We start from the raw sequence: 21,814 nt of genomic DNA on the forward strand, positions 1-21,814 counted from the left end.
CCAAGGAGATCAATTTATAGGAATACGGGATTTTTGTTTCCCAAGAAACAAATGTTTGTATCAGAACTTGCAGTGTTGATCTGAAAGTTGTCTCATGATTCAGAAAAGCTCAGGCAATGGGATGTCAAGCACAGCCGGCTTAGGCTGCATTTCTTCCCCGGCACTGGGTCCAGGAATGAGTCTATAGCGACAGGATGTATTTTCAAGAATCTCTTTCAGGGAAGTGGTGGAGACAGGAAGGGTGCAGGAGCCTCTTTTCATTTCATTCTTTTAAGTCATACTTTGTGCTTATGAACTACCATGTGTGATAGATAAGCCAAATGCAGACCCTGGTATTTGAAGGTTTTCTAGAGTTATTTTCATAATCAGTGTCCCTGGAATCTGGGGAATATATTCAAAATATCAAAAGTAAACAGTTCTTAATATTCTGAGCAGCTGATAATACATAGTTATTTAGAAATGTCTATGAATTGCCTATCATTATTTTGGTGAATTCATAAAGTCATGTGTGACACCATGTGATCCCTAGATTTCAGGCAAGGGCAGCTTTCCCAAGAGAGCCAGAAATACCCATTTTACAATGTGACCTAGATCTGTGGATCTGCAACAGACTACTTCCCCAGTGTCTCTGCTTTTCATCCGATGAAGCTGAATGGTTTCAGCAACTCTGCTTCTCTTGACCTCTAGATCACATCCTCTCTCTTCCACAAATTCCAGCTCCAAGCCTTTCAATCTCATGAAGAGACTTCTGCATCTCCAGAAATACCTTTAACCCACAACCCACGGTGTACTTAACGACTATTGCAAAAACCCCAGCTGCTGATGGTGTCACAGTAGACTATTTTCCTTTTGCTGTTAAATTTAACCATGTTTCTAATTTGAGCCCAGATGTCCCATGCATTATTTTCTAGGAGTGCTTAGGAATACAGACAGACTAAAGGCTATATAGTTGTTCTGTGGCTATTCAACTGACACCATCTTAATTTTCCAAGAAAGGTATGGAACAATGCAGGACTGCAAAAGAAACTAAATGCCACTTAGCAGGAAGATTCTGCCCAGGCTGTTTGCCCTTGGTGCAACAAAGCAGAGGTTTTATTTCTTAATTTAATCTGGGAGAGAAAAGAAGGTGAAACAGAAAAAAAAAATCATGATTACTCACAGCTCTGCCCACTTCTCTCCTTACCATGGTGGCAGATCTTCTTGTTGCATCTGAAAAAGAAAAATTCCAGGGGTGGGTTAAGATTAACAAGGAAACTATTCTGTTTATAGGTGAAATGATGGCAGAACAAAAAGTAAATCCAAATAAATCCACATAGAGAAGCATAAATTCCCACTGTGGTTTGAGACCTCAGGCTGGATACAAACTAAAACCATACCCTTAGGAGAAAATTGTGAAGAAAGAAGGCCTCTGCTTACTTCCCATTCCCTTGTCTGCCCAGGCCCCCAGGTCCTCAGAGGCTGAGGGACTGCTAATTTGGGTATTTGGCCCAGGAAATACCTCTGAAATTCTCTCTCCCTGTTCTACGTTAGTCTTGAATACCACTTCCTTCCTGTCTTCCCTACACAGAGCAGAAGGTCTAATCAATAAATCTGCACTAAGGTGTAATTGACTGATACTGGTTCAAAGTAACTTTGGGAGCAGAAACACAAATTCACAAGACGGGTTGCTGCTCATCATTGTTTCCCTGGCTTTATCTCTTTATCAAGCCCTGATTTCACACATTCCCTCTTCTGATTTTCTTACAGGGTTCAATACCCATGTGCTGCAGTTGCTTAGGTTCCTGAAATCAGTCCATCCCTAATCTGCTTTTGTTCTGCATGTCAGCTTCTTAGTAACTCCTTTGTATCCATCCTGACCTTGGCCCAGATTTAGAGGGCTTCTATCCAGCATTGCAATCTCCTCCAAGAGCATTTGGGGTCAATGGCTAAGCTATAGGAATTGCCCTTGAATGCTGGAGATTCAGTGAAGGACTCTAATGCCTGAGGTCAGTGCTGTCATTCTCTGTGGTTCTCCTACAAGCATTCAGTTCAGTTCAGTCGCTCAGTCGTGTCCGACTCTCCGCGACCCCATGAATCACAGCACGCCAGGCCTCCCTGTCCTACAAGCATTAGTCAATATATTTGGCCCTTGGTTTAAATCTCTGCAAAGCTCTGGCTCAGTCTTTTAGGGCAAAATGTGGTGCACAGGCTAGTACTGGTGGTCGAGTTGATTATTAACAGTCCACAATGAGATAGGTATAGAAATAAAGTGCAAACATTAGAAATTTTTATAGTAATTCTTCTAATATGTTAGATTTTTATGATCATATTTATTGAAATATTATATTGTTTATTAAATCCAATAGAAATTAGAAATACTTCTCTATCCCATACAGTAGCTACTAGCCCCATGTGACTGCTGAACACTTACAATATGTGAACATGACCCAGGACTTGAATTTTTGTTTAATATAAATAACCACATATGGCCATGTTGTATAGAGCAGGTTAGCATACATATCTGCATATCAGAGGTTCAAAGTCTAAAATTTTATTGAACAATTTTGTCGTATATGCCAGGTAATGTTTTAGACACTGGACATATACTGATGAAAAAGAGAAACCATACTCCTTGAATTCATGTGTATTTGTGTTGTTGTTGAAAGTCACTTAGTCGTGTCCGACTCTTTGCGACCCCATGGACTGTAGCCTACCAGGCTCCTCGGTCCATGGGATTTTCCAGGCAAGAGTACTGGAGTGGGGTGCCATTTCCTTCTCCAGGGGATCTTTCTGACCCAGGGATCGAACCTGGGTCTCCCACATTGTAGGCAGAAGCTACTCCCTTCTAAGAGAGCAGATCCCAAAGCACAAGAGTTACAGAGGAGGGCTATTACGCAGCAATGGTGATTTCGCTCTAGTTTATTAAAAAATAAATCACTTGAAAATGTATTCACTTAACTCTTATTAGTAACAAATCTCTCCCACTCTAGTTGGTGCCTGAGACTCACACCCAGCTTGGTGCTACTTACATTGGAAATTGGGATGAGGGATGAGGGGAAGATTTCTTTTCTCCATTCTATCTTTAAGAAATGTGGCTCTACTTCATTTTCTCAGAGAGTAAGGATAAAAAAATCTGCTGCTCATTTATGAGGTGCCTAATGGGTTCTCAGGCCCCAGGCCTGGAACTTTGGTTATACAATTGCTTCTGAGGGGTACACATGAGGGAAGTACTAGAGGAATGCAGGACTTTCCTGGTGGTCCAGTGTTTAAGAATCTGCCTGCCAGTGCAAGGGACATGTTTCTGATCCCTGACCCAGGAGGATTCCACATGCTACAGAGCAACTAAGCCCGCATGCCACAACTACTGAAACCCACATGCTCTGGAGCCTGCACTCCACAGCAAATGTCACCACAGTGAGAAGCCCATGCACTGCAACTGGAGTAGCTCCTGCTTGTCACAACTAGAGAAAGCCCATGCAGCAACAAAAACCCAGTGCAGCCAAAAAAAAAGAAAAAGAATACAGAAGATAAGGTTCTGATCAGCTGCATCTGTCATGACTCTCTGAAGTCACAGATTTGCAGAAGTGATTCTGTTTAGCCCAAGATTTTTTGGGCAAGATCCTCTAATTCCTCTACTTCCATTCTTTCTCCCCATCCCATTTTTTCTCCTTTCCTCCCTCCCGTATTCCTTTCTTCCTTCCTCCCCATCCCCCCTCTTTCTTTTGACAACAGTTCATGGATCTTGGATTCTACAGTAGAGGGTTTGTGGTTACTACCCAAGCTAATGCACATATAGGTCAATGGGCAATAGATGATGACAATATTTCATGGCAGATGAGAATATAGAAGTTAGATTGTAAATGTAGGATAGCAGTCACTGAAAAGCCCCCCAGTCCTCAAATAGTGACCACTTCAAATTCTTAGTGAATTATTCCTAGCTGCTATTTCCTTTTCAATAGGCTGTGTATAGATCTTGGGAGGAGGCTCACTGGGTGCTGTGTAGGAAAGGACCTGTTTAGAAAAGCACCAGATGGACTTGCAGGTATTCTGGCCTGGATTCAAATACCACAGGCACGCTCTGTCTCACTGTCACACTGGAATGGGAATAGGTTAGCGAGCCTGTGACGGGCTGAGGAGGGAGTTGCTGAAAGATCTCAGGGTACCACCAGTCAGGTGCTTTCCCTACACCAGATGGCCTCACACTTCTTTCCTTTCCTTACCCAACCAGAAGATTCAGATTCCTGTGGGGAAGAGGACGGCTCAGCCCAGCTCAGAACCAGAATGGGCAAAGGAGGAATGAGAACTAAAGGAGTCCTCAAGAAGGATCCTGCCATCCTCCCACCAGTGAACTTGACTGCACAACCGTCTGCATTGCCCAAATAACACTGATCTCATGAGGCGGATGACACTTCTTGGCCCAGAGAACAAAGCAAACCATTTCAGCTACAGGAATGAAACACTCATTAAAAAATATTCCGTTTTTTAATTTTTACTTTTATCAATATTTTTATTAAAAAAAACATTGCATCTTACTGAAGACCAGAGGCATTTCCTTCTGGGAAACAATCATCAGGACAAGCCCCAAGAAACTCACGAGCCCTGAGTGGACACAATGTGAAGCTACAGGTCAGTGGGGCCAAGCAGGGCCTCACACTGCAGACACCCAGTTTACTTGGTTACCATGAATAGAACTCACTTACCTCCTCCAGAATACAACTTCTGGCAGAGTCGTTTTCTTAGGGCTACCACTGTGACGATGAACATGAGAACAATGATGAAGGAGAGAATGAAAACATGAATCAGTGAAGATGGAGGGATCTTGGGGTCTTCCACAGGACCTGGCAGAAAGAAAAAGCACCAGAATCCCACTGTATGGTAACTCAGAGGCAAACTAACAATGCAGCCAAGTAAGTGAGTTATCACCAACATGGCCAACTTGCATTGAGCATTCACTCCACGCCAGGTATTTTTCTATGAATGCTGGATGTATATGAATGACGTCTGTATTAGCTCCTTTACTCTTCACGACCACTCTATGAGGCAGGCTGTACTATAACTCTCATTTTACCGATGAAGAAAGTGGGGCACAGAGGCCTAGCACACTTTCCTAAAATTACACGTTAAGTGACATAGCTGAGATATCGTCCAGGCTGCCCGGTTCCACATTCCATGTTTCTCACCATTCTTACATACCTACTGTATTATGTTCTCTTTCTTTCTCTTCTTTCTCCCTCCCTCCCTTCCTTCCTTCTCCTTCCTTTCTCTTCCTTTCTTTCTTTTTCTTCCTTCCTTCCTTGCTCTTTCTCCTTCATCGTCTCTCTTTTATACAGTAGGATAGTCCCTCAGCCCAACTATGTCTCCCCTTCCACTGTCAAGCATTCATGATGCTTAGAATATATCTGATCAGTTATTCAATCTCCAGGATCAAGAGGATCCTTTTGAAAAAAACAGAATATCATATCTTAATGTGAATCATTACAACTAGACATTTTCCTTTTCTCAGAGAATCAAGGTCTGGAACTGAGGAAGAGATGAGTTTAGTAGAGAGGTGGATGAGAAGAGTAAGTTTGGAGGCTGGGGAAAGACTTGTAAAGGAGGGCTCTGGTTAGAATGAGGGCTCCAGACTGACCAAGGACAGGCCTGGTTGGAGGTTCACTACAGGGAGATGGAAGCATATTCAAGTAAACTGTGCCCTTTTCAACAGGCTGAATTTTGCCTTATGGAGTAACTCATAAAGAATAAACATAACAGGAAATTCAGTGGTTGGGAGTCTGCACTCTCACTGCTGAGGGCCTGGACAAGGCCAAAAAAAGAATAAACATCATAGCCTGGTCCTGGAAAAGTCTGGCAAAACTGCTCTTGAGGAAGGGCTCAGTCCTTCCATCTGTCTTCCCCCTCCCCCATCATAGTGCTATCTGAGAACAACAGACAGTTTTAGCTAAGAAGGGACTGCTGCTGCTGCTGCTAAGTCACTTCAGTCGTGTCCGACTCTGTGTGACCCCATAGACAGAACTAGATGTCATTTAATTTGAGGTTCTCATCTTAGAGTTGAGGAAGTAAGGCTCCAAGATCTAAGGTCATCACTGCTAATGGGCTGGTGGGTCAGTGGTAAAGAATCCATTTGCCAAGTAGGAGACATGGGTTCGATTCCTGGGTCGGGAAGATTCCCTGGAGAAGGAAATGGCAACCCACTCCAGTATTCTTGCCTGGAAAACCCCTTGGACAGAGGAGCCTGGCGGGTTGAAGTCCACGGGGTCACAAAGGGATGGACACGACTTAGTGACTGAGCACACATGCACATATCACTGCTAAGTAAGTGGCCAAACCAGGACTGCAAACCCAGATCTGTCTGATCCAAAGCTCAGGCCCCACAGGTATTTGTCTCTAAGTTTAAGATGGTAGTGAACATAAAGATAAAAAGCATTAAGAAGTTTGGTTCATCTAAATGTTGGATAATCCATATTTTAAAATTTTAATTGCAGTATAACTGTCATATAACATATTAGTTTCAGGCATACAACATAACGATTTGATATTTGTATACACTGTGAATTATCACCACAATACATCTAGTTAACAGCCCTTATCACACATAACCCATGGTAACTAATATTTTCTTGGAAGTGCTTACTGGGGCTTCCCAGGTGGTACATAACCCATGGTAACTAATATTTTCTTGGAAGTGCTTACTGGGGCTTCCCAGGTGGTACAGTAGTAAAGAATCTGCCTGCCAATGCAGGAGACGCAAGAGAGGCAGGTTCAATCCCTGGATTGGGAATATCCCCTGGAATAGGAAATGGCAACCCACTTCAGTATTCTTGCCTGGAAAACTCCATGGATGGAGGAGCCTGGTGGGTTATAGTCCATCGGATTACAAAGAGTTGGACACAACCGAGCGACTGAGCACACACACGCAGCAAGTGCTTATTAAGTACTTGCTGTATGTAGCACCATAAGTCAAGGAGTTCTTACTGTCCCCACAGCAGGAGATGTCCTTACCTCAGTGCCTTTATGCAAACCCTTGTCCTGTAAGGTTCCCTCACAGTTCCTTCCATACACAAATTCTACTTATTCTTAAAGACTTTCTAACACTGAACATGCAATAAGATATCAGTCTTCTTAGCATGTAAGTACATGAAGTTACAAAGACTTTTACAAAGTCATTTCTGAATCCCCTATAGAGCCAAGCACCAGCTACATGAAAGGTGTCAATAAGGATTTATTGGACTGAATTGACTATCTGTCCATCTAGTCTACCTTGCCTGATCTTTCTTATCATTAGTTAAATCTTGTGGTAGACTGCTAAATCCATTCTTTGTTTCTTCTCTAGTATTAGCTAGGTGTTAGCTGGACACATGGTTTCTCTGAGACTACATGTCTAAGCCTTTCCTGCAGTTAGGTGTGGCCAGCCGTGTGAACTAAGTTCAGGCCTAGAGAATGGGGTTTTTTGTGTCTTGGCCTTCAAGCACTGGGTGTATCTTTTTCTTTCTGTGGGCTGAAACATGAATGTGGCAGTGACCTAGCTTTGACAGTTCAACAGGGTAACATCCTGGAGAGTGCCAGAGCAATAAAATAGAAAGAACCTAGATTACTGAATGACTTTATAGAATACAGCAACTTACCTGCTCTGACCCACCTTCTATCTCTGAATGTGACATCAGAGAGAAGTATACTCCTGCTTTCAGTTCAGTTTAGTCGCTCAGTCATGTCCTACTCTTTGCAACCCCATGAATCACAGCACGCCAGGCCTCCCTGTCCATCACCAACTCCCGGAGTTCACTCAAACTCACCTCCATCGAGTCAGTGATGCCATCCAGCCATCTCATTCTCTGTCATCCCCGTCTCCTCCCACCCCCAATCCCTCCCAGCATCAGACTCTTTGAAGCCACTATATTTCTAGGTCTCTTAGACTAAATCCTAATGCATATTATTCTAGACTGTTTTATAATAATTGCATGCTACTTAACAATGAGATGTCCTGATGTGATGGGAAAAATATTGGATCTGTCCTTATCCACAGTCTCATGCACTATTAAGGAAACCAGGCTTCTTGCTGGACAAACCAAGTTTGTTTGTTTTTTCCTGTTTCTATCCTTTCTGACTGCTAAGGACTTTACATATTTCATTTAATCCTCATGATAACTCTATTAGCTATCTACCATTATTTATCCTTATTCTACAGATGAGAGGCTGAGTTCTAGGGTGGCTCAGTCATACGTTCATGTTCTCAAAGCTAGTAGGTAGCAGAGAGAGGATTTGAAATTCTAGTCCATCTGACCTCAGAGCCTGTGCTCCTGAGCACTGCCAGAGAGTCACTTCCAAGTCTCCTGGGAGAGCACCTCTGCCAGCCCTACAAGGGTCTTGTTATAGTTATTTCATGTGCTCCCATCTCATTATATTTCCTAATGAAAATGTATTACTGGCCGAGTGGAAGAAACCCTGTTTCAAAAGGAAAATGGTGTCACTGCTCCTTAATTTCTGATTGAAAATTAGGATGTTCAGTCATCTATTCTGGAGCTACTGGAGCACCTTCCACCCCAGACTCTCACTGCTGTGTGTGTTTAATTCATTGACTTCTGAAGAAATATGTGTGGGTCACAGACGTCAGCAGTGAGCAGCCAACTTATGAGAAAGGGCACAGTCATAAGACAACTTAAAAATGTCTTGAGAAATAGGAGCAAGGAACCCGTGGGAGGATGTGTGACTTTGGTCATTTTGTTGCCGGTTTTTGTATCACAAACTAGGCAATCATTTGTATCCATACAGACTGGCAGCTGGGATGATAGGACTGGGGCAGTCCAAGAGTAAGTCTCTAAGCCCTTAATCTAACATTTACTGAGCACTTACCATGCGACGAGTTGACTCACTGGAAAAGACTCTGATGCTGGGAAGGATTGGGGGTGGGAGGAGAAGGGGACGACAGAGAATGAGATGGCTGGATGGCATCACCGACTCGATGGACATGAGTTTGAGTGAACTCCGGGAGTTGGTGATGGACAGGGAGGCCTGGTGTGCTGTGATTCATGGGGTCACAAAGAGTCGGACACGACTGAGCGACTGAACTGAACTGAACTGAACTGAACTACCATGGGCAGAGCCCTCAGGTTTTGCTTTAGTTTGGATATAAAGAAGACTCATGTGAACAACTAAAATGCATGGAAAATAAAAGAGCAATGAAAGAGAAAAGACAAGCACAGTTGCAGGCAAGCAAAGAAATAGGTCTTAGGAGGTGAGATAAGGGAAAGATGCCTTGTACTCTGGAGTTACCTGAACTACTCTGAGAGCTGGTGAAGACAATGAAGAATGATATTTTGTGTGGAAGAAACTGCCTGAGCAAAGAAGTCACGGTGACCAGAGAGATGTAAGTAGGTTCAGAGAGTACAGGGTGAGGAAAGGGTACTACTTGGAGTACAGGATCCGTGTCTGGAAGCAGGATGAATATAGAGCTGAGAGGGACTCTCAGCCCAGAGAATCTAACTGCACAAAGATTCCTCCATCTCCCTGCTGGCTGCATTCATGAGCGATATCCTAGGAGCTCCCAAGCTCTGATGCAGACCCCACAGGTCCCTCCCACAATTGTTGACTCTACTATTATGTCTCTCCCATTAGGTCTCTCCCATGGAGAGAAGGGACAGCTTACTTCATTTTTAACTTCTCACTGCCTTAAGGCTTCTAGACAAAGGGTCAGTCTGCCCTTCTACCTCCCTACTATGAAGAGAAAAATACTGATGTAATCAGTGATGACAAGGGTTGGTTGTAGTTATTTCCAAATTCTTCTTATTCAGGCCCTTGTTTCCCAGTGAAGATCCTTATATAAGTGCCACTCTAGAAAACCACATTTCATCCAATATTGGCCAACACTTGAGCAGACAGAAAATTCTACATAACATTGGATAGTTGACTAAACAATTCTTGGAAAAAACTAATTCCCCTGAGATTATTAATATTCGAGCCTGTGGAGCTCTAGTACAAATTAGTTATAGCTCAGTTTTTATAAGGTGACAAGTCTGGTGGTCTTAGTTGTGACAAAAGGAGATGTAGAGAATGTTTAAAGCTCAACTTGCCTAATTCATTATTTTCATTTAAAGTTGGTCCTCATTACCATCTTTCTAAATTCCATATACATGCGTTAGTATACTGTATTGGTGTTTTTCTTTCTGGCTAACTTCACTCTGTATAATAGACTCCAGTTTCATCCACCTCATTAGAACTGATTCAAAGGTATTCTTTTTAATGGCTGAGTAATACTCCATTGTGTAAATGTACCAAAGCTTTCTTATCTATTCCTCTGCAGATGTACATCTAGGTTGCTGCCATGTCCTCGCTATTATAAACAGTGCTGCAATGAACATTGATAACCCTGTATATGAGACAGCAAAAGAGACACAGGTGTACAGAACAGTCTTTGGGACTCTGTGGGAGAGGGTGAGGGTGGGATGATTTGGGAGAATGGCATTGAAACATGTATATTATCATATGTGAAATGAATCACCAGTCCAGGTTCAACGCGTGACACAGGATGATCGGGGCTGGTGCACGGCGATGACCCAGAGGGAGGATATGGGGAGGAGGGAGGTGGGAGGGGGGTTCAAGAAGGGGAACACATGTACACCCGGGGTGGATTCATGTCAATCTATGGCAAAACCAACCAATATAATATTGTAAAGTAATTAGCCTCCAATAAAAAAAAATAAAATAAAGTTGGTTCTCAAAATGGTGCACTTATAATGTCTTCATTTCTGTCCATATCCTTAGCATGAATCCTCTCTTTGACTTCTCACTTCATCATAATAACTTAGAAAGAAGCTGGGCTAACTTTAGTGTTGGAATTGTGTAGTGAAGTGTGAGGAGGTGGGGAAATGGGAGTTTGGAATGACAATGGAACTGGCTGCCTCTGAAAACTATATCAGGGAGGATTTTATTTTCTAGGAAAAAAATGCTGGGAAATTAATGATGAGATGGGCACTGAGTCATTTCAAAGTTCTCCGACTGGCCTGTGGATCAGTGCCAGTCCATGACAAAATTTAATTGGAGACAGAGCAGGTATCTCTGGTGCCCCAACTTATATTCTGTCTGTTCCACCTGATTTTAGCTGGGGCTGAATGTGGCTGAATGATGGATGGTTCTCTGCAGGTTCTAACTCACTTCTCCCTGACAGACATGCCTCAACAGTGTGCTGCTTTAGTGCCAGGGCTTCCCCAGTGCTGAGGGTTGTTTCCTCTCATCACTTTTTCCAGTGACCTACTTGTAGAGTCTTTGCTTCTCCTATCCACAAATTTAGCTTGCCCTGGATTAAAGTTCCAGCTGCCTAGTAGCCAATACTTCTACCAGAGATGCTGTGTACCAAGGGACATGTTCTACCACATGTAAAATTACAGCTACTGCCTAGTCAACTCTAGTTCTATCCACTGTCAGACCAGCGGGCAAAGCAAACAATCATAATACTGGTAGAGGAACTGATCTTGATTCCCATGTTGTTGCTATTCAGTCTCTCAGTCGTGTTTGACTCTCTGTGACCCCATGGACTGCAGCATGTCAGGCTTCTCTGTCCTTCGTCATCTCCCAGAGCTTGCTCAAACTCATGTCCATTGAGTCAGTGATGCCATCCAACCATCTCATCCTGTCATCCCCTTCTCCTCCTGCCTTCAATCTTTCCCAGCATCAGGGCCTTTACTAATGGGTCAGTTCTTCACATCAGGTGGCCAAAGTATTAGAGCTTCAGCATCAGGCCTTCCAATGAATATTCAGGATTGATTTCCTTTAGAATTGACTGGTTTGATCTCCTTGCAGTCCAAGGGACTCTCAAGATCTTTTCCAACACCACAGTTCAAAAGCATCAATTCTTTGGTGCTCAGCTTTCTTTACGTTCCAACTCACACATCCATACATAACTGCTGAAAAAACCATAGCTTTGATTATATGAACCTTTGTTGGCAAAGTAATGGTTCTCATGAAGAACTCCAGTGCTGCTACACAGTGGAGGCAGGGAATACTGTCTGGAACTCAGGGATCCACTGATTCTCTGAGTCTTGTTACTTCCATACCCAGTGATAACAATGAAAAGGCAATTGCAGCAACGGCAGTCTGCTGAGGGTGAGGTGACTAAGGGCTCAGGTCTCCCAGTGTTGAAAGTCTGAGTCACCCCCACACCCCTCCTTCCCTCCACCCTCCAGGCAAACAAACTATTCCATCTGAAATGCTGAGTGAGGGAAAGCTAGAATGTATGCCAGATGAGAGAGATGACAAATATCAACTATGGCTTGGGATCAGTTGCAGCAGCAGAAACCGTAACTTGTTTCATGAACTCTGGTATATGTATCTTGTGCAGAGATAGTAGCTACTTCCCTGCCCAAAGGCTCAGAGACAGTAGTTTGAATACAGGGCATGAAGGGACACACTTGAGCAGTGCAAGGGATCGACTACTGTCGTCTTGCCTCACTTTCTCTCAGCCTCTCTTCTGAGTTTAGCCACATATTGGGTAGAATTCTGGGTGGGCCTCAGCTCACTTCATGGTCAGTGACTCCCTCAGGTGGACACAATGCTTTCTGGCCTGAAGTGACTTTGATGCCACAGATGCTGGGGGAGCTCTCTCAGCCTACATGCATGCATAGCTCATAGCAGAAGGAAGTCACAGTCCTGGGGACAACTGCTCGCCACTGGGGGTGAAAGCAAAAGATTAGTCCTTCAGTCTGAAGCTCTTTGAGTAAACATCTTAGGAGATGATCTATACACTTCTCATGAGGTTCTTGAGTATTTCAGCTTCTACTGTTCATGCCAACAACTGGGATAATGCACCCTTCTATTTTCTCTTCCTTCTTTCCTGTCTTAATTTTTTAACATCTCATTTCTGCCCCTCGGGGTCACCACCTAAATGCCTGCATGCCACACAAGTCCTCATCATAGGCTCTTTTATTTAACTAAGAGAGTAAATAGTGGAATATAATGATAATATAGCAAATCTTCTGTAAAGTCAAATTTAATCACTACTAAGGACTGTCTTTGTTCTGAAATTATATCCTTTATTGGTAAGATAGCAGAATAATGGCTCCTCTTAAAGATGTCCATGTTCTGAAACCTGTACATGCATTAACCTACATAACAAAGGATTGTGCAGATGTGATTATATTAAGGACCTTGAAATGGGAAAACTATCTTGAATTATCAGGTTGAGGTATGTATTGGGGGGGGCATCTAATGTAAACACAAGGGTCCTTAAGAGGTAGAAGAGAGAGGCTAGAGAGTTAAAGAAAGAGATGTGGTGACAGAAGTAGAAATCTAATGCTGGTTTTGGAGGTGGAAGAAAAGGCCATGAGCCAAGGCATGCAGGTAGCCTCCCAAAGGTGGAGAAATCCAGAAAATGGATTCTCTCTTAGAGCCTCTACAATCCCGTGACACCTTGATTTGAGCCCAGTAAAGCTCTTTTCGGAATTCTGACCTCCAGAAGTGTGAGATAATAAAGTTGTGTTGTCTAAAGTCCACAGTGGGGACTTCCCTGGTGTTCCAGTGCTTAAAAATCCACCTTCCAATGCAGGGATATGGGTTCGATTCCTGGTCGGGGAACTAAGATCCTACATATCCTGGGGTAACTAAACCTGTGCGCCACAACTAGAGAGTCCGTGCATTGCAAGGAAAGATCTGCATGCCACAACTAAGGCCTGACATGGCTAAATAAGTAAATAAAATTCTTAAAAAAAAATAAAGCCCATGATGGTTGTGGAACAATAGGAGACTTATGTCTCTGCAAAAAAATGACTTGTCTCATAAAATGATTATGATACTAAATGTTCAGTTCAGTTCAGTTCAGTCACTCAGTCGTGTCTGACTCTTTGTGACCCCATGAATCACAGCACGCCAGGCCTCCCTGTCCATCACCAACTCCTGGAGTTCACCCAAACTCATGTCCATCGGTCATGCCATCCAGCCATCTCATTCTCTGTCATCCCCTTCTCCTCCCGCCCCCAATCCTTCCCAGCATCAGAGTCTTTTCCAGTGAGTCAACTCGTCACATGAGTACTAAATGTTAGCTGATACTAAATGATCTGATACTAAATGTTAGCTGCTCTTATTTGTCAAATGAATGTTCTTAGCAGATAAAAAATTATCAGACTATGAGAACTGTTATAAATTTTACTGATGAATGAATTTCTTAAGTATAGGATTCAGCATAGCCAGAGAAGTCTGTAAGTGATTTTTTTAAAGAGGTCAGTTTTCCTGGAAAACTCTAAAACACTTGGCTGGCAGAAAAGCCAGCAAAATAATATTCATACTGCTGATTCATGGCATTATGCTTGAATCAAAGTGATCAGCCCTTATGCTGGGTATTTTCAGTTTCCTCCTTGAGTTCATTCACTGCACTCTAACACTCTATTCTAAGCCCTGAGAGGCTGACCTTATGAACATAACAGAGGACTTCCTTATTCTCTGACCTCACCTGGGTTCTGCCAATGGGAGGCTCCAGAAGGAGACTGGAGGGTGGGAGAACAGGGTTGGGGCATCCATCCATCACCTTCTGCTCTTGGGAGTGGCCGCAGGTGGCAGTACCCCTGTACTGGAGGCCCCAGGTCCCTTTTCCAGGTTTCATCAGCCTCTCCTGGGGGCAGGGGCGGTACAGCTCCAAGACTTTTGAAGTCCCAGGTGCTCTATACTACTGTTAGTAGTTTCTCTAAACCTAAATCACTCCCTTTATTACACTCTTCTCAGGTTACTTATTCTGACTGTGCCATCCATTTCTTGCCTGAACCCCGATTGGTAGAGCTAGGAAGTGTGGGCAGCTCTTACCTTGGAAAATGGTGGCTGAAGTGAGTTCCTTCATATTGGCATTCCAGAACACACAGCTGAAATTCCTGCCGGGGTGTGGCTTTAGGCGCAGAACACTGGTAACCTGGTACAGGCCTTCAGAGGTCTTGGTGTGGCTGGTGTTGGTAGGAATACTAATGTTTGGCCAAAACACTTCTGCCAGGGGATAGCCTTCAGCCTGGCAGGTGAGCTCCACCTCATCTGTCCCTGGGACCTTGAGGTGGTGAGTGTTTATTTTCTTGTAGGAAGCTGGGACCAAAAAAATAAAATAAAATGAAGAAATAAGTCTCTCGTTTCTGATTCCTATAGATCCCTGTACTTAATGTCATATGAAATAAATTATCATTATAAATATTAAATAATAATGGTTTTAACTTTTAAAACATTTCCTGTGTCCCAGATATCATGCTCTTTTACATCACTGAATTATTTAATTTTTACAACAAACAGCATCATCAATATTCCCAATTTTTGTTGAAGGTAACTGAGGCTAGAGAGGTTTATTTCATTCTAAGCCACAGGGTTATTAACTGGTGGAGCCATTTATGCACAATCGAGGCTTGATTTCAAATCTCAATGGTGCTTTATACTATCACAATCTGTGGCTGTAAATTATCTCACAGTCAGAGATTGTAGGAAAAAAAGAGGATGGGTAAATAAAATCATTAGATAACCCATACATCCTACTTTATTTAGTATTTTCTAACATCTTCAGGAGGAAATATTCTTTCCACTTCCCCATTTCCTCTGTCTTCTTCGAGATTAGGAGGAGAGAAAAATAAAGACCTAGACATCTGTTGCAGGTCAGATTCATTGCCATCTTGGCCCCAGCTGGTTTCATCTGGATGTGGGTTTTTTTGTGTGTTTGTTTGCTTTTGATTGCAGCTTCCTTTCTTATCTCTGGACTCTTTAATGTAAAGATTTATATTCACTCCTGCTGAAGGTGGGGGTTTATGGGTTTTGAGCAAAGACCTAGAGCAGCTCTGGCAACACTTTGAAGATGAAATGAGTTAATACATGTAAAGTGCTCAGAAAAGGGAAAGTATAGAAAAGTAATGCTCACAAGACAGGGGGAAAGAGAAAAAGAGAAAGATTGAGAAGAAGGAGAGAGGGAGAGAGGGTTAATGACAATAGTTGAAATTCTGGGCACAGTCATGTCTTCATGACTTTTTATTCACAGTTGTTTGAGCAAATACAGTCCCTCTTCTGTTTAAACTTACTTGAATTAGGGGGAGGGAACAAGATGGCAGAGGAATAGGACGGCGAGACCACTTTCTCCCCCACAAATTCATCAACAGAACATTTGAACGTGGAGTAAAGTCCACAAAACAACTTCTGAATGCTGGCAGAGGACATCAGGCACCCAGAAAAGCAGCCCATTGTCTTCAAAAGGAGGTAGGAAAAAACATAAAAGATAAAAAGAGAAAGGACAAAAGAAGTAAGGACAGAGCTCCGTCCCGGGAAGGGAGGCTTTAAAAAGAGAGAAGTTTCCAAACACCAGGAAACACTCTCACTGGCTAATCTGTGGTGAGCCTTGGAAACTCAGAGGGCCACATAACTGGGAGGAAAAAGAAAGAAATAATTAAAACCCACAGATTACCTGCCAAACAGTAACTCCCAGTGGAGAAGCAGTGCAGATGCCTGCATCTACCATTAGCAAGCGGGGGCTGGGCAGGGAGGAGTTGGCTGAACTGCTTAGAGAGAGGACTGGGTATGAATGCTGCGAGAACAATCTGAGAGAACTAACTGGGGATAGCAAAGCAGACTGGGATAGCTTCCCCTGTGAAAAGGCGGAAAGACCTAACCTAAGACTCCACCAGCCCCACTCACAGAACAAAGGACTGAGCAGAGGGAACTGGCTGCGGTCGGCCCATCCCCCATCCCCCGCCGAGACAGGCAGGGAAGGCAGCCACAGCTGGAGGGGACAACCGCGGCCCCAGAAAGGCATCCGATACCAAACTGTAGGCTGGCTTTTTTGCTAATCAACACTTCTTGGGCTCAGGCCGGTCGATATCCGCCTGAGAAGGTGTGCCGGTTGTACACCCAGAAAACCGAGTGGCAGGGACTGGGGAGGTGATAAGTCGCAGCGACCACGCTCGCCAAACACCTGGTCACCTGAGCTGCTCGGACCGGGGAAGGCACAAAACGCAGGCCCAACCAAGCCTGCGCCTTTGTGGAGTACCCGAGAACCTGAATTTGAGCTGCTCAGACCTGGGAAGTGCATACAACCCAGCGTCGGCTCGGACAGTTCCCGGCAGAGCAACCTAGAGCCTGTGCAGTGTAGACTGGGACAGCACACGTGCTGTGAGTGGGGACAAACCCACTGTGGCCGAGACACTGCGAGCACTCCCCACAGATGCCAGAGATATTTGTCTGCAGCATTCCTCCCTTCCCAGAACAGGACTGAACAACTGACCCTTAAAAAGTGTCCACCACCACCCTCTAGTGTCAGGGCGGAAATTAGACATTGAAGAGACCAGCAAACAGAAGCTAAAACAGAGGGAACCACCTTGGAAATCACAGATAGAGAAGTCTAGAGGCTACTCCAAGAATAAGACCGAAAACCAGAGGCAAGAGGCTTAAGCCTGAATCCTGAGAACACCAGAGAACTCCTGACTCCAGGGAACATTAATCGATAGGAGCTCATCAAACACCTCCATACCTACACTAAAACCAAGCACCACCCAAGGGTCAACAAGTTCCAGAGCAAGACATACCACGCAAATTCTCCAGCAACACAGGAAAATAGCCCTGAGCTTCAATATACAGGCTGCCCAAAGTCACTCCAAACCCACTGACATCTCATAACTCATTACTGGACAATTCATTACACTCCAGAGAGAAGAAATCCAGCTCCACCCACCAGAATACCGACACAAGCTTCCATAACCAGGGAACCTTGACAAGTCACCTGTCCAACCCCACACACAGCGAGGAAACTACATAATAAAGAGAATTCCACAAACTGCCAGAAGACGGAAAGGCCACCCCAAGCAAAGCAATATAAGCAAGATGAAGAGGCAGAGAAATACCCAGCAAGTAAAGGAACAAGATAAATGCCCACCAACACAAACAAAAGAGGAAGATATAGGGAATTTACCTGATAAAGAATTTCGAATTTTGATGATGAAAATGATTCAAAATCTTGAAAGCAAAATGGAGTTACAGATAAATAACCTGAAGAAAAGGATTGAAAAGATGGAAGAAAGTTTTAATAAGGACTTAGAGGAAATAAAAAAGAGTCAATATACAATGAATAATGCAATAGATGAGATCAGAAACACTGGAGGGAACAAACAGTAGAATAACAGAGGCAGAAGACAGGATAAGCGAGCTAGAAGATAGAATTGTAGAAATAAATGAAACAGAGAGGAAAAAAGAAAAACGAATTAAAAGAAATGAGGACAATATTAGAGACCTCTGGGACAATATTAAACCCCCCAACATTCGAATTATAGGAGTCCCAGAAGAAGACAAAAAGAAAGACCATGAGAGAAAACTTGAGGAGATAATAGTTGAAAACTTCCCTAAAATGGGGAAAGAAATAATCACCCAAGTCCAAGAAACCCAGAGAGTCCCTAACAGGATAAACCCAAGGCAAAATACTCCAAGACACATATTAATCAAATTAACAAAGATCAAACACAAAGAATAAATATTAAAAGAAGCAAGGGAAAAGCAGCAAATAACACACAAGGGGATTCCCATAAGGATAACAGCTGATCTTTCAACAGAAATGCTTCAGGCCAGGAGGGAATGGCAAGACTTACTTAAAGTGATGAAAGAAAATAACCTACAGCCCAGATTACTGTACCCAGCAAGGATCTCATTCAAATATGAAGGAAAAATCAATAGCTTTACAGACAAGCAAAAGTTGAGAGAATTCAGCATCACCAAACCAGCTCTCCAACAAATGCTAAAGGATCTTCTCTAGACAGGAAACACAGAAAGGATGTATAAACTCGAACCCAAAGCAATAAAGAAAATGGCTATGGGATCATACTTATCAATAATTACCTTAAACGTAAATGGCTTGAATGCCCCAACCAAAAGACAAAGGCTGGCTGAATGGATACAAAAACAAGACCCCCATATATGTTGTCTACAAGAGACCCACCTCAAAACAAGGGACACATACAGACTGAAAGTGAAGGGCTAGAAAAAGATATTCCACGCAAATAGAGACCAAAAGAAAGCAGGAGTAGCAATACTCATATCGGATAAAATAGACTTTAAAACAAAGGCTGTGAAAAGAGACAAAGAAGGAAACTACATAATGATCAAAGGATCAATCCAAGAAGAAGATATAACAATTATAAATATTTATGCACCCAACATAGGAGTACCACAATATGTAAGACAATTACTAACAAGTATGAAAGGGGAAATTAACAACAACGCAATAATAGTGGGAGATTTTAATACCCCACTTACATCTATGGAATGATCAACTAAACAGAAAACTAACAAGGAAACACAAACTTTAAATGATACAGTAGACCAGTTAGACCTAATAAATATCTATAGGATATTTCACCTCAAAACAATGAATTTCACCTTTTTCTCAAGTGCACACGGAACCTTTTCCAGGATAGATCACATCCTGGGCCATAAATCTAGCCTTGGTAAATTCAAAAAAATTGAAATAATTCCAAGCATCTTTTCTGACCACAATGCAGTAAGATTAGATCTCAATTACAGGAGAAAAACTATTAAAAATGCCAACATATGGAGGCTGAACAACACGCTGCTGAATAACGAACAAATCATAGAAGAAATCAAAAGAGAAATCAAAATATGCATAGAAATGAATGAAAATGAAAACACGACAACCCAAAACCTCTGGGACACTGTAAAAGCAATGCTAAGGGGAAGGTTCATAGCAATACAGGCACACCTCAAGAAACAAGAAAAAAGTCAACTAAATAACCTAACTCTACACCTAAAGAAACTAGAAAAGGAAGAAATGAAGAACCCCAGGGTTAGTAGAAGGAAAAAAATCTTAAAAATTAGGGCAGAAATAAATGCAAAAGAAACAAAAGAGACCATAGCAAAAATCAACAAAACCAAAAGCTGGTTCTTTAAGAGGGTAAATAAAATTGACAAACCACTAGCCAGACTCATCAAGAAACAAAGGGAGAAGAACCAAATCAATAAAATTAGATATGAAAATGGAGAGATCACAACCGACAACACAGAAATACAAAGGATCATTAGAGAATACTATCAGCAATTATATGGCAATAAAATGGACAACTTGGAAGAAATGGACAAATTCTTAGAAAAGTACAACTTTCCAAAACTGAACCAGGAAGAAATAGAAAATCTGAACAGACCCATCACAAGCACGGAAATAGAAGCTGTAATCAAAAATCTTCCAGCAAACAAAAGCCCAGGTCCAGATGGCTTCACAGCTGAATTCTACCAAAAATTTAGAGAAGAGCTAACACCTATTCTACTCAAACTCTTCCAGAAAATTGCTGAGGAAGGGAAACTTCCAAACTCATTCTATGAGGCCACCATCACCCTAATCCCAAAACCTGGTAAAGATCCCACAAAAAAGGAAAACTACAGGCCAATTTCACTGATCAACATAGATGCAAAAATCCTGAACAAAATTCTAGCAATCAGAATCCAACAACACATTAAGAAGATCATACATCATGACCAAGTGGGCTTTATCCCAGGAATGCAAGGATTCTTCAATATCCACAAGTCAATTAATGTAATACACCACATTAACAAACTGAAAAATAAAAATCATATGATTATCTCAATAGATGCAGAGAAAGCCTTCGACAAAATTCAACATCCATTTATGATAAAAACCCTCCAGAAGGTCGGAATAGAAGGAACATACCTCAACATAATAAAAGCTATATATGAAAAACCCACAGCAAACATTATCCTTAATGGTGAAAAACTGAAAGCATTTATCTAAAGTCAGGAACAAGAGAAGGGTGCCCACTCTCTCCACTACTATTCAACATAGTTCGGGAAGTTTTGGCCACAGCAACCAGAGCAGAAAAAGACATAAAAGGAATACAAATTGGAAAAGAAGAAGTAAAACTTTCACTGTTCGCTGATGACATGATCCTCTACACAGAAATCCCTAAAGACTCTACCAGAAAACTACTAGAGCTAATCAAAGAATACAGTAAAGTTGCAGGATATAAAATCAACACACAGAAATCCCTTGCATTCCTATACACTAATAATGAGAAAATAGAGAAATTAAGGAAACTATTCCATTCACTGTTGCAACAAAAAGAATTAAATACTTAGGAATATATCTACCTAAAGAAACAAAAGACTTGTACATAGAGAACTATAAAACACTGGTGAAAGAAATCAGAGAGGACACTAATAGATGGAGAAATATACCGTGTTCATGGATTGGAAGAATAAATATTGTGAAAATGAGTATAATACCCAAAGTAATTTATACATTCAATGCAATGCCTATCAAGCTATCAACGATATTTTTCACAGAGCTAGAACAAATAAACTCACAATTTGTTTGGAAATACAAAAAACCTTGAATAGCCAAAGCAATCTTGAGAAAGAAGAATGGAACTGGGGGAATCAACCTGCAGGACTTCAGGCTCTATTACAAAGCCACAGTCATCAAGACAGTATGGTACTGGCATAAAGACAGAAATATGGGAACAAAATAGAAAGCCCAGAGATAAATCCACGCACTTATGGACACTTTATCTTTGACAAAGGAGGCAGGAATATACAATGGAGAAAAGAGAGTCTCTTTAACAAGTGGTGCTGGGAAAACTGGTCAGCCACTTGTAAAAGAATGAGACTAGAACACTTCCTAACACCATACACAAAAATAAACTCAAAATGGATTAAAGATCTAAATGTAAGACCAGAAACTGTAAAACTCCTAGAGGAGAACATAGGCAAAATACTCTCCGATATAAATCACAGCAGGATCCTCCATGATCCACCTCCCAGAATATTGGAAATAAAACCAAAAATAAACAAATGGGACCTAATTAAAACCAAAAGCTTCTGCACAGCAAAG

General features: G+C 42.2%; 1 protein-coding gene across 3 annotated transcripts in view; it reads right to left on the reverse strand.

Moving 5' to 3' along the window:
• PDCD1LG2 (programmed cell death 1 ligand 2) overlaps positions 1 to 21,814 on the reverse strand; it is a 77,226-nt gene that overhangs the window by 18,057 nt on the left and 37,355 nt on the right. For all 3 annotated transcript variants that reach the window (XM_088837906.1, XM_088837905.1, XM_088837904.1), the window contains 3 exons: positions 14,758 to 15,024; positions 4,680 to 4,817; positions 1,160 to 1,209 (listed from right to left, as the gene is read on the reverse strand). In XM_088837906.1, the coding sequence (XP_088694032.1) occupies positions 1,160 to 1,209; positions 4,680 to 4,817; positions 14,758 to 15,024 (455 nt within the window). The remainder of the gene's footprint in view (positions 1 to 1,159; positions 1,210 to 4,679; positions 4,818 to 14,757; positions 15,025 to 21,814) is intronic.

Source organism: Moschus berezovskii, chromosome 7 (assembly GCF_049115385.1).
Source record: "Moschus berezovskii isolate FMDL1 chromosome 7, NW_MosBer_1.0, whole genome shotgun sequence".
In the NCBI taxonomy this organism is placed as follows: Eukaryota; Metazoa; Chordata; class Mammalia; order Artiodactyla; family Moschidae; genus Moschus; species Moschus berezovskii.